The 13,209-nt window shown below is 59.1% G+C and overlaps 1 protein-coding gene across 1 annotated transcript; it reads right to left on the bottom strand.

The window, feature by feature from the left end:
- Positions 1-1,458: 1,458 nt before the first annotated feature.
- Positions 1,459-4,250, bottom strand: LOC105728369 (tryptase beta-2-like). Its single transcript, XM_021675201.2, has 6 exons — positions 4,157-4,250; positions 3,618-3,678; positions 3,294-3,465; positions 2,922-3,187; positions 1,840-2,003; positions 1,459-1,733 (listed from the first exon to the last, which is right to left on the bottom strand). Exons 2-6 carry the CDS (start codon positions 3,676-3,678, stop codon positions 1,569-1,571), a joined length of 828 nt encoding a protein of 275 aa, XP_021530876.2. The 5' UTR covers positions 4,157-4,250; the 3' UTR covers positions 1,459-1,568.
- Positions 4,251-13,209: the final 8,959 nt, after the last annotated feature.

Below are 13,209 nucleotides of genomic sequence, written 5' to 3'. Positions count from 1 at the left end.
GGCACCGCCCTTTCTCTCCCCTGGGATGTGGCTCCCTCTGGCACTCCTCACGCTTCCCTTCCTGGGAGAAAATGGGGAGTCCTGCAGGTTTCCCTCTGCTCTAAACCCAGGGTGAGACCTGCCGCACACGGCTCAGCTCCCGGGGTGCTCTCTGCCGGGGTCCAGGGTCCCGCTGCACCCCCACCACTTCCCTGGCTGCTCCTGGGCCTCCCGCATTGCCCCGTTCCCTGGGCTTTCTAGGACAGGTGGGGGAGGGGGGCAGCCATCAGTGCCACTCCGGACCTCTGAGCCACGTCCATGCCCGGCTGGGCCCCGCTGGACCTCGATCTGCCCTCACAGCGTTCAGAGTCCCTCCCTTGCAGACCCTGATCTGTGCGACTCACAGGACACCAAGACCCAGCGGGGAGGCCGAGCACTTCCAGCACCTCCGTGTGGCCCGCCGCAGGCTTCCGTGCTTTCTCCAATTTCAGCTTCAGTGAGGGAGAAATCGCCTCCCTCTGCCAGAAGGAAACCGAAATTAATTACCCCTCCTCCAAAACGGGAGCCACCAGCCCCCACACTCACCGACCAGGGCTGCTGAGGAGGCCCGGTCCCACAGTGACCGCTGTGTCTCGGGGGCCAGGACCCTGCGGCTCCGGCAGCTGCCTCGGGCCACGCCTGGACCCCTCCTCCCTAGCGACACCCACACCAGAAACAGAGTGACGACCACACCTGCTTTTCATCATGCACTTTAATGAGACCCAGGGCTCGGGAAGGCTGGCGTCCACCACCAGCTACCTGGGCAGGGGAGGGCCGGAGGAGCCAGGAAGAGGGGGCTTAGGATGGAGGAGGGGCTCAGGATGGGGGAGGGGGCTCAGGATGGGGGAGGAGGCTGAGGATGGAGGAGGGGCTCAGGATGGGGGAGGGGGCTCAGGATGGGGGAGGAGGCTGAGGATGGGGGAGGGGGCTCAGGATGGAGGAGGGGGCTCAGTATAGGGGAGCAGGCTGAGGATGGGGGAGAGGGCTCAGGATGGAGGAAGGGGCTCAGTATGGGGGAGGGGGCTGAGGATGGAGGAGGGGGCTGAGGACGGGGGAGGGGGCTGAGGATGGGAGAGGGGGCTGAGGATGAGGGAAGGGGCTCAGGATGGAGGAGGGGGCTCAGTATAGGGGAGGGGGCTGAGGATGGGGGAGGGGGCTGATGATGGGGGAGGGGCTAAGGATGGGGGAGGGGGCTGAGGATGGAGGAGGGGCTGAGGATGGGGGAGGGGGCTGAGGATGGAGGAGGGGCTGAGGATGGGGGAGGGGGCTGAGGATGGGGGAGGGGGCTGAGGATGGGAGAGGGGGCTGAGGATGAGGGAAGGGGCTCAGGATGGAGGAGGGGGCTCAGTATAGGGGAGGGGGCTGAGGATGGAGGAGGGGCTGAGGATGGGGGAGGGGGCTGTGGATGGGGGAGGGGGATCAGGATCGGGGAGGGGGCTCAGGATGGGGGCAGGTGCGGGGGGTGGCCACCACCTGGGTAGGAAGCAGTGATGTTGGGGACAGGAGGGGAAGGCTCTCCAGTGACCTGGGTCACCTCCTGCAGGCCTGGCTCAGGGCTTCTTGGGGACATATTGGTGGATCCAGTCCAAGTAGTAGGTGATGCGGGTGTAGATGCCGGGCCGGTTGAGCTGGGCACAGCCCTCGCCCCAGCTGACCACGCCCGCCTGCAGCCAGGTGCCATTCACCTTGCAGACCAGGGGCCCTCCGGAGTCACCCTGGGAAGGTCAGGGGTCAGCGCTCACGGGCCAGGCTCCGGGGGTCGGGGTGGGGGACGCGCTGGCCGGCCGGGCTCCGGGGGTCGGGGTGGGGGAAGCAGCCTACCTGGCAGAAGTTGTGCTCTTCGTTGCCTGCACACAGCATGCCGTCTTGGACGATGCGAACGCTGTCACCCGTGTAGAGGCCGGTGTGGTATTCCGCATCACAAAGGTGGTTTTCCACTATGGGGACTTCCACCTCCCTCAGCGGGTAGGGCGGGGGCAGGTGCACTGTGGAGCGGGAGGTGGAGCCGGGGCTGGGGCCGGATCGGGGCTGCGGGGTGGACTTGGCGGCCATGTCATGGGTGGTGCAGGCAGCGCCGCGTGCCCAGCACTACTCTGTGTCCAGGCCTGCAGCCCCTGGGAAGGGGCAGTGACGGCAGACCAGGCCCCTCCCCTGAGGCTGGTCCTGGGTCCCTGGCCTTATCGAAGCCCCATGTGGGGAAGGGAGGGAGGGCTCTGGAGATTGCCAGGCCGGGTTCCATGGCATGGGGGGCAGACCCCGGGCCCCCATCTCCCCCTGGGCTTGGCTGGGCCCCAGGCGAGGAGGATGCAGGACCCTGGGCTCAGTTTCCCCTCTGCATGGAGCGGGAGAGCTGACCTCAGCTCAGGCTCCTTCTGCATGACCTGGAGTTCACAGCATGACCCAAAGCTTTGCTCTGAATTGTGGATACAATGGGGACAAGACCTTCTAGAAGTGAAAATGTGCCTCCTGCAGGGTCAGAGTGAGCTTCGTGCAGCCCTCACAGCACCTGCCAGGACCCTGATTCCCAGGCCTCGTCCGCAGCAGAGGGGCTGAGTGCAGGCGGCTCGCAGCCCAGCACGGGTCTCTCCCCTTGCAGCAAGCACCCTGTGTGATTTCTCTCTCTGCATAGCAAGTCTGTGACGTAGGAACTTTCAATGCGTCCTTTCACAGAAGGGGAAACTGAGGCCCAGAGGTGCTAAGCGAGGGGCCCAGGCCCGCTGGACTCACCGTCTCTACTCGGGGCACCTGCTGCCTTTCGCCACTGCCCGTTCCATCCATCCTGGCCTTGAGTCCCCCTCCCTGAGCCGCCCTGAGGGACCGTGTCACCCCAGGGACCCCAGGGGCTGGGCCGTGGCTGTGACCTTGTGCCCACCTGGCCCGGCCTCCCGCTGTCCTGGACCCACCACTATCGTCCACGTCGCCCCAGCCGGTGACCCAGCACGGCGTCCCCGCGGGGAAGGTCTCCGAGGCAGGGGGCAGCGTGACCGTGCGGACGTGTCTGGAGATGTTCACGGGTTCCTCCAGCTCCAGCAGGGCGATGTCCGCCCCGGTCTGCGCGATGTAGAACTGGGGGTGCACGACGAGCCTGCTGACCGGCAGCAGCTGGTCCTCGTAGTAGAGGTGCTGCTCCCGCAGCTGCACCCTGAGGTCGGCCGGATTCTTGACGTCCCTGGCAGCGGACACTCCACTCAGGCCCTGGGCAGCCCCCAGGAGCACCCGGGAGCCAGGGCACACCCAGCCCTCGCCGCCCCCCCACCAGCCCCTGGGATACTCACGGTCCCAGGCAGTGCGCCGCGGTCAGCACCCACTGCGGGTGGATGAGGGAGCCCCCGCAGAAGTGCATCCAGAACCGGAAGTGGAATCTCAGGCTCACCTGCCAGGGCCACCTGCTCCCGGGGGCCTCCTGCCCCCCGACGATGCCCGCTCGTGGCAGCGCCTGGCCTGGGGCTGGGGCAGGAGCCAGTTCAGGACCAGGAAGCAGCCCCACGCCTGGATCAGACCACCCCTGTGTGGGGGCCAGCCCCGCCTCCCCAGAACGCTCCCGGGCCCCGGCCTCTGGGACGTGGTGAGGGGCAGGGTGGGCCCCGGCTGGGACTCACCAGGGGCCGCGTGGGCCGGGCTCACCAGGACGGGCAGCACCAGCAGCAGCAGGCTCAGCATCTGAGGAGCAAGAAGGGGCGGCATGAGCCCGGCTGGGGGACGGGGCAGGGCCGGGGGCTGCAGAGTGTGGGGTGCAGAATGAGCCGGGGTGGGGGACAGGGGTGGGTCCAGGGTCCAGGCCTGCGGGCCTGGGTCTCGGCGCTCTGGGTCTGAGGCTGGGCCGCTCTGCTCCAGGTGACACTGAAGTCAGGGTCTCTGAGAGTGGGGACTTACCCTGGCGGCTCCCTGTTCCTTCTACCCAGCGGGCTCTCCCCTCCCCATTTATCCCTCCAGACCAGGACGGGGCAGAGGAGGGGCGCTGCGCCCTCCCATCCAGCGGAGGAAGTGGATGATTCAGACCCGGGGCCCCCATGTGACACGCGCCCCCGCCGCCCTGATGCCCGCTGTGTGTGGGGCTGCCAGGCCGGCCCCGCGGAGGGCTGAGCACTGGAGGCTTGCAGCTCCACCTGTCAGCTGTGGATCCCACACCGGAACCCACCACCTTCCCGCTGGTGGGATCAGCTCCTGCCCCTGTCCCGGTGCCAGGAGGCCTTCAGGCACAGCTGCACCCAGGTCTGGCTGCCCCATGCTACAAGACCAGTCACCCCACAAGCTGTTTCCCCAAGAGGGACACGGGAAGAGGAACCCATGTCCGTGGGCCACCCTCCAAGAGGTGGGCGGTGCCAACAGGGTGGGGACAGGACTGGAGTCTCCCCTCCTACAGACTCCAAATCCACGGGGGTGGGGCCAGCCCTCCCGCACTCACTTGGCGGGGGGCTCACATGATACCCCCTTGTCAGATGAGGACACAGCCTTGAGAGGGACAGCACCGAGTGTCCTCGGCCAGGAAGGGGCCCTGGTCCCTGTAAGAATTAGAGGAAGAAGAGAGAAACGCGAAGGGCGGCTGGAGAGTCAACAGGGCCAGGTTCATTTTAGGTAAACACGAGAGGGGCTTCCAGCCAAGTGAGGTCACAGCCACACTCTCTTACAGATGAAGAGTTTTTAAGGATTCAGGGCGGGAGAGTTTATCAGAGGCTTGGACAGCTTCTGCGTCTCTGTGTTGGGCTTATCTGGGAGGGAGAGTTGTGTCCTGTTCCCGCTCATCTTTGTGCAGCTGCAGGCATGCCCCCCGAGTCTGCTTTGACCTTCCGTATCTCAGTGTGTCTGAAAGGAAAGGAGTGTGCTTACGAAGGTCCGCCGTTTTCCTGGGGCCCGCTGTATGAGTGCGAAGTTTGGCAGTTACCCGAGAGACTTCCCCTCACCTCCCTCTGTGTGGGAACGCTCTTATCTGCGTTCCACTGTCTGCTCTTTCTGGCTGCGTGTAGTTAGAAGAGATTTACTTGGTGCCTTCTTCTTCCTGGGCGGGGGCGGTGCCATAACGGAGGCTGCAGTGAGCTATGATCACACTACTGCCCTCCACGCTGGGCTACAAAAAAAAAATATATACACACACACACACACACACACACACACACACACACGTATATACATATAAACAATTCTATCAACGGCCATAATTTTGACTCCTTAAATGAATTGGATTAATTCTTTGAAAGACATGAGCTACCAAGAAACACTCAAGAAGGCACCAAGGAAATCCAAGCGCCTTCCCACCCGTGCCCGGCCCTCCCCGCAGCCCTGCCCTCCCCGCAGCCCTGCCCTCCCCGCAGCCCTGCCCTCCAAGTATCTCGTGCTGGGGCTGTCTGCTTGCAGGCTGGTTGCGCAGGGTCTGGTGGGAGAGTGGAAGTGAAAGGGGCACTGCCCTGTGTTCCCGGAGGTGGGAGCTGGGAGGACGTTTCCTTCTAGACGCACGCCTGGACCCTGCAGGCATCGCGGGCCTCGATGAGCCGTGGGGTCTCCATCTCCTTTGCTGCTGTAGAAACACTGCAAGCTTCCTGGCTTCAGATCTCTGCCAGTTCTGGAGGTCAGATCTGACACAGGTCTCACCGTCCTGAAGCCACGTGGCAGCAGGCTGGCTCCTTTTGGAGGCTCTGGGAGTCCCTTTCCTCATCTTTTCTGCTTTCTGGAGGCCCTGCACCCCACTGGGCTCATGATGGCACTGGGCTCACCCAGAACACGGAGGGAGGGGCTGGTTTCATCCTTATCTGTCACCAAGGTGAAGCCGTGGCTGCCCCAGGTGCAGGTGTGCAGGAGTTCAAGTCTGTGCCTGGGGGGGGCCACATCCTGGTGAATGGTCAGGCAACTTCCCCTGTGCCTCAGTTTCCCCACATCAAAGAGGGGATCCCTGACCTAGAGGGTCTAAGCCAGACCCTCCAGCCTGGCCTGTGAATTGGATCTAGAGAGGGGGGCAGGAAAGTCCTGGGTGCTGCCCAGGGCCCCTAATCAGCTGAGTCATCAGGCTGGGGCAGCCAGGACAGTTAGCAAGGGCCCCCCAGCGCTGGGCCGGGAGACGGTGCCCATCTGATCTGCGGCCTCAGCACAGCACCTGCTGCCGGATGTGGGGACAGGGACTTCTCGGAGGGTGGTTGTCACGGGGGCCTGAGCTGTCTCCACAGGGCTGCTGGGCTGGGAAGTATTTCTGTGTTCCTTTCTTTCTTTAAAATACACTTATTATTTTAGAACAGGTTTTGATTTATGGAAAACTTTCGAAGAAGTCTAGAGCCATCCACGCGCCCTGGGCCTGTTTCCCGTTCCTCCTCTGGAGAGGCTCACCGGCAAGAGCCAGCATGGTTCCCGAGGTTACCAAGCCCGCAGCTGACTCCTGACTCGCCCTCATCTCCCTCTCCTGTCCCAGGACCTCGCCCCGGATCCCACGTCACCCTCCATCCTCCCTCTCCTGTCCCGGGACCTCGCCCCGGATCCCTCGTCACCCTCCATCCTCCCTCTCCTGTCCCGGGACCGCACCCCGGATCCCACGTCACCCTCCATCCTCCCTCTCCTGTCCCAGGACCTCGCCCCGGATCCCTCGTCACCCTCCATCCTCCCTCTCCTGTCCCGGGACCGCACCCCGGATCCCACGTCACCCTCCATCCTCCCTCTCCTGTCCCGGGACCTCGCCCCGGATCCCTCGTCACCCTCCATCCTCCCTCTCCTGTCCCAGGACCTCGCCCCGGATCCCTCGTCACCCTCCATCCTCCCTCTCCTGTCCCAGGACCTCGCCCCGGATCCCACGTCACCCTCCATCCTCCCTCTCCTGTCCCAGGACCTCGCCCCGGATCCCACGTCACCCTCCATCCTCCCTCTCCTGTCCCGGGACCTCGCCCCGGATCCCACGTCACCCTCCATCCTCCCTCTCCTGTCCCGGGACCTCGCCCCGGATCCCACGTCACCCTCCATCCTCCCTCTCCTGTCCCGGGACCTCGCCCCGGATCCCACGTCACCCTCCATCCTCCCTCTCCTGTCCCGGGACCTCGCCCCGGATCCCACGTCACCCTCCATCCTCCCTCTTCTGTCCCAGGACCGCACCCCGGATCCCACGTCACCTTCCATCCTCCCTCTCCTTCGGCTCCCCTTGGCTGTGACACTTTCTCCCACTTCTCTTTCCCTTGATGACCTTGACGGTTCTGAGGAGGGCTGGCCAGCGAGTTTGTAGAGCGTCAATCAATTGCTTACCTGAGGTCACGGGTTTTGGGAAGAAGAGCACAGAGGTGAAGTGCCTTCTCACCTGTGGCAGGTGGCGGGGTCACGTGCCGTCAACCTGACCTAACACCGGCTCAGGCACAGCTGGCTCATCACCAGGCAGCCCCTCCCTGTGGCCTCGGAGCCCTGGTATTGGAAGGAAGTGCCCCTGAGCAGCCAGGTGGGGGTGGGGGTGCCGCTGTGCTCCGCCCCCATGAGAGGAGAGGGCTACAGACATTATTTTCTCCGTGGAGATTTGTCTATTCCCCCCTTATTTACGTATTCAGTTATTTATTTATATCAGCATCGACTCATGGATATTTATTTTCCGTGTATCTTATTTTATTTACTTGTTTTTTGAGATGGAGTCTTGCTCTGTCCCCAGGCTGCAGTGCAGTGGTGCCATCTTAGTTCACTGCAACCTCCGCCTCCCAGGTTCAAGCGATTCTCCTGGCTCAGCCTCCCGGGTAACTGGGATTCCAGGTGTGCGCCACCACGCCCGGCTAGTTTTTATATTTTCCGTAGAGACAGGGTTTTACCCTATCGGTCAGGCTGGTCCCAATCTCCTGACCTTAAGTGATCTGCCTGCCGTGGCCTCCCAAAGTGCTGGGATTACAGGCGTGATGCCCAGCTGGCTCATGGATATTTACCTTAGACTTTGGTTATAATCCAGTAACGTTTATTTATTTGTTTGGAGACAGGGTCTCACTCTGTGGCCCAGGCTGGAGTGCAGCGGCACAATCTCGGCTCACTGCAACCTCCGCCTCCTGGCGGCCCCACAGGTAGGTGGGAGGAGAGGCGTGAACCAACATGCCCAGCTAATTTTTGTGTTTTTTGTAGAGATGGGGTTTTACCACGTTGGCCAGGCTGGTCTCGAACTCCTGTTGTCTCAGAGCTGACTTTCCTTTGCCGCACTGAGCCTCTGTTTCCAACAGGCACATTTTATTTCTCTTGGATAAATACCTAGTGGTAAAATGACCGAGTCATAGGATAACTTGATTTATTTATTGAGATGGAGTCTTGCTCTGTCGCCCAGGCTGGAGTGCAATGGCACGATCTCGGCTCACCGCAACCTCCGCCTCCTGGGTTCAGGCAATTCTCCTGCCTCAGCCACTGAGTAGCACGGATTACGGGCGTGCACCACCACGCCTGGCTAACTTTTGTTTGCTTGTTTGTTTTTTAGTGGAGAGGAGGGTTTCGACATGTTGGCTAGGCTGGTCTTAAACTCCTGACCTCAGGTGATCCACCCTCCTTGGCCTCATGAAGTGCTGGGATTACAGGTGTGAGCCACCGCACCTGGTCAAATAACTTTATTTTTTAAAACAGCTCCTGTAAGGGTTGGGCACGGTGGCTCATACCTTACTCCCAGCACCTTGGGAGGCCGAGGCAGGCAGATTTCTTGAGGTCAGGAGTTTGAAACCAGCCTGGCCAACATGGTGAAACCGTGTTTCTGCCAAAAAATACAAAAATTAACTGGCCGTGGTGGGGTGCACCTGTAGCCCTGGCTACTGGGAAGACTGAGGTGGGACAATCGCTTGAACCTGGGAGGCGGAGGTTGCGGTGAGCCGAGACTGCGCCACTGCGCTCCAGCCTGGGTGACAGACTACCTCGGGTAAATCTGACTAGGTGAAGAGCTGTACACTAGTACAGACCGTATTTTCTTTTTCAGACCGTATTTTCTGATTTTCTGTATTCTCGGTCCTCTGGCATTTGGGGCTTGGTCCTGGAGAGACTGCCCGGCCCAGGGGCTACTCACTAAAGACAGCAGTGATTCCCCCGCAGGTTACCTCTGATAACAAACCAGCCGTTCCAGAGCACATCCCAACCACCTCCTATCAGAGGCGCACACGGGAAGCCACCACTCCTCCGACCTGTCACCCCAGAGCCAGGTATTGGACAGGAGTCTACCTTCCCCACCTCTCCCATCCCTTCCCGGGAGAACCCTATGAAGGCTCTGAGCCCTGCTCCCCCTCCCCCTCTCCCACCTCCTGACTGACCTGGGCACCTCCCCACCTGGCCCGTGTGGTTTGCTGTGCCCCCTGCCTCCAGGGATTTGTGAGTCTAGAGTCCTTCCCGTGTGACAATAATTTCTGTCTCTGTGTGTCTTACCATACTTGACTGAAACAAATCCCAGACATACATTTTAGAACACCTTTGAGAGTAGGCGTGGTGGCTCCCGCCTGTGACCCCAGCACTTTGGGAGGCTGAGGTGGGAGGATCACTTGAGGTCAGGAGTTTGAGACCAGCCTGGCCAACATGGTGAAACCCCCGTCTCTACTAAAAATACAAACAAATTAGCCGGGCGTGGTGACGCACACCTGTAATCCCAGCTACTTCAGAGGCTGAGGCAGGAGAATCACTTGAACCTGGGAGGCTGAGGTTGCACTGAGCTGAGATCATGCCACGGCACTCCAGCCTGGGCGACAGAATGAGACCTTGTCTCAACAAACAAAAACAAACAAAAAATAACACCTTTGAAAACTAGAAAATATTTCTGTAGCTGAAATGAAAACTAGACACGAGACACAACCCCAGGTGGAAAGACGCTGCACGCTGATGGGCGGAAAACGCGCCACCGACCAGACAGCGATCCCCAGTCTAGATGCAGTGTACTCCCCACCAGTGCTCCAGTGGACTTTTTTCTTTTTTGGTAGAAATGGAGATGGAAACCCTTAAGCTCATATGGAATTACAAGCTGCTCCAGAGACTTGAAATAATATTGAAAAAGAAGAATAAAGCTGGAGGACCCAGACTTTCTGACTTCAATGTTTTCTACAAAGTGACAGTAATGAAAACACATGGTATCGGCATAAAGTCAGACATATAGATCCACGGAGTAGAACAGAATCCAGAAATACACCCATGTGTCACTGGCCAGTTGATTTTTGACAAGGGTGATGAGACCATTCAATGGAGAAATTGACAGTCTCTTCAACCAAAGGTGCTGGGACAACCGTGTATCCCCAGGAAGGAGCATGAGGTCAGATCCCTAACTCACACCATATACAAAAGTTAACCCAGCACGTAGCAGTGACCTGAATATGAGAGCGAAACCCACAAAACTCTTGGAAGAAAACAGAAGAGTAAGTCTTCATGACCTTGGATTTGACCATGGATTCTTAGCTAAGACACTAAGGGCATGAGAACAATGGAAAAAAGAGATAAATTGAACCTCATCAAAATTTTGCACATTAAAGGACATTTCCAGGAAAAGTGAAAAGACATTCTACAGAATGGGAGAAAACATTTACAAATTATACATGTGATAGGGGTCTACGATTCAGAATATACAGAGAAGCTCTTTCAACAGAAACACAAAAGGACGAATAGCCCAATTAAAAAAACGGGCAAATGACTTCAATAGACATTTCTCCAAAGATATACAAGCAGCCAACGACTACGTGGAAAGACGCTTGGCATTAAGAATCACGAGGGGAATGCAAGTTGCCACCACCTGAGATACCACGTCATCCCCTCAGGTTGGTTATGAATTAGAAAAAAGAAAATTCTGGCCGGGCGCGGTGGCTCATGCCTGTAATCCCAGCACTTTGGGAGGCCGAGGCAGCTGGATCACTTAAGTTCAGGAGTTTGAGACTACCGTGGCTAACACAGTAAAACCCCTGTCTCTACTGAAAATACAAAATTAGCCAGGCATGGTGGCAGACGCCTGGAATCCCAGCTACTCAAGAGGCTATGGCAGGAGAATGGCTGGAGTGGGCTGAGATTGCGCCACTGCACTCCAGCCAGGGCAAAAGAGCGAGACTCCGTTTAAGAAAAAAAAAGGAAAATTGCCAAGTGCTGGTGAGGACGCAGAGAAACAGGAATCTTCACGGGTTGCTTGTGGAGAGCAAGGCAGTCCTCTGCAGGGGAGACAGTTTGGATTCACTGACAGGTTAGGCAGGGCGGGGCGCAGCGGCTCACACCTGTAATCCCTGCATTTCGAGAGGCCACGTTGGGAGGACTGCTTCAGCCTGTGGGTTTGAGACCAGCTTGAGCATCATGACAAAACCTCATCTCTACAAAAAATTTAAAAATTAGCCAGGCGTGGTGGCACGCGCTTGTGGTACCAGCTACTCTGGAGGCTGAGGTGGGCGGATTGCTTGAGCCTGGGAGGTCGTTTGCAGTGAGTGAGAGAAAGAAAGAAAGAAAGAGAGAGAGAAAGAGAGAGAAAGAAAGAGAAAAGAAAGAAAGAAGAAGAAAGGAAGGAGGAAGGAAGGAAGGAAGGAAGGAGGGAGGAAGGAAGGAAGGAGGGAAGGAAGGAAAGAAGGAGGGAAGGAAGGAAAGAGGGAGGAAGGAGGGAAGGAAAGAAGGAGGGAGGAAGGAGGGAAGAAAGGAGGGAAGGAAGGAGGGAAGGAAGGAGGGAAGGAAGGAGGGAAGGAAGGAGGGAAGGAAGGAGGGAGGGAAGGAGGGAGGGAAGGAGGGAGGGAAGGAGGGAAGGAAGGAGGGAAGGAAGGAGGGAGGGAAGGAGGGAGGGAAGGAGGGAAGGAAGGAAGGAGGGAGGAAGGAGGGAGGAAGGAGGGAGGAAGGAGGGAGGAAAGAGGGAAGGAAGGAGGGAAGGAAGGAGGGAAGGAAGGAGGGAAGGAAGGAGGGAGGGAAGGAGGGAAGGAAGGAGGGAGGGAAGGAGGGAGGGAAGGAGGGAAGGAAGGAAGGAGGGAGGAAGGAGGGAGGGAAGGAGGGAGGGAAGGAGGGAGGTAAGGAGGGAGGGAAGGAGGGAGGGAAGGAGGGAAGGAAGGAGGGAGGGAAGGAGGGAGGGAAGGAGGGAAGGAGGGAGGGAAGGAGGGAGGGAAGGAGGGAGGGAAGGAGGGAGGGAAGGAGGGAGGGAAGGAGGGAGGGAAGGAGGGAATGAAGGAGGGAGGGAAGGAGGGAGGGAAGGAGGGAGGGAAGGAGGGAGGGAAGGAAGGAGGGAAGGAGGGAGGGAAGGAGGGAAGGAAGGAAGGAGGGAGGAAGGAGGGAGGGAAGGAGGGAAGGAAGGAGGGAGGGAAGGAGGGAGGGAAGGAGGGAAGGAAGGAGGGAGGGAAGGAGGGAGGGAAGGAGGGAGGGAAGGAGGGAGGGAAGGAGGGAAGGAAGGAGGGAGGGAAGGAGGGAAGGAAGGAGGGAGGGAAGGAGGGAGGGAAGGAGGGAAGGAAGGGCATCTTCCTGTAGTTTTGCCACACAGCCAGCAAGCCCCGAGGAAGCTGAGGACAGCCTGCTGCCATGTGATTCTCAATCGCCAACCCAAGTCCATCAACTCTCCTGTAACGTCCTTGAAGCAAAAGCGTCCCGCCGAGGATCAGGAGGCACGCTGGGCTCTGGAATGGTCCTGGGTCTTTCCTCGACTCCTCTGACCCTGAGAGCCTTGAAGATTTCGGGCCATCATTTTGTGGAGCGCCCCTCAAGCCAGGCTGATAGTTTTTCACCATTAGATTGAGGGGATGCCCTTTGGGCAGGAGCGTCACAGACCTGGCTCTGAGCTCGGCCTCCTGTGTCCACCTGCTGGGACGTCCAATCTCAACACTCGAGCAAGGGGCATCTGGCCGGCTTCTCCATGGAAGCCACTCCTTCCCTTAGCGATCACTGTGTTTCGTGGGGAGATTCCTTGAGACCCTGTAACTGGCTGAGTTTGCATCAGACTCTTTTATTTATTTATATATTTGAGACAGAGTCTCACTCTGTCACCCAGGCTGGAGTGCGATGGTGCGGTCTCAGCTCACTGCAACCTCCGCCTCCCGGGTTCAAGCAATTCTCCTGTCTCAGCCTCCTGAGCAGCTGGGATTACAGGCGTGCGCCACCACGTCCAGCTAATTTTTGTATTTTTAGTAGAGATGGGGTTTCACCATGTTAGCCAGGCTGGTCTCAAACTCCTGACCTCGTGACCCACCCGCCTCGGCCTTCCACAGCGCTGGGATTACAGGCGTGAGCCGCCGCGCCCGGCCAGCATCAGATGCTCTCGGTATTCATTTGCTTATTTATGACGCCATGGACTCACGGTCTCCT

The sequence above is a fragment of the Aotus nancymaae genome, unplaced genomic scaffold (genome assembly GCF_030222135.1).
Source record: "Aotus nancymaae isolate 86718 unplaced genomic scaffold, 86718_ANA_hifiasm-v0.15.2.pri h1tg000049l, whole genome shotgun sequence".
NCBI classification, from domain to species: Eukaryota; Metazoa; Chordata; class Mammalia; order Primates; family Aotidae; genus Aotus; species Aotus nancymaae.
Note: the sequence above shows the minus strand (reverse complement) of the source record. Positions and strands in the feature narration are given on the sequence as shown.

Bases quoted from the DNA above. Each gene is read 5' to 3' on its own strand.
- LOC105728369 (XM_021675201.2), bottom strand. From the start codon at position 3,678: ATGCTGAGCCTGCTGCTGCTGGTGCTGCCCGTCCTGGTGAGCCCGGCC. The intron at 2,004-2,921 runs GTGGGTCCAGGA...CCCGCTCCACAG, and splicing joins GGGCGACGTGGACGATAGTG to TGCACCTGCCCCCGCCCTAC. The intron at 1,734-1,839 runs GTAGGCTGCTTC...TGACCTTCCCAG, and splicing joins AAGAGCACAACTTCTGCCAG to GGTGACTCCGGAGGGCCCCT.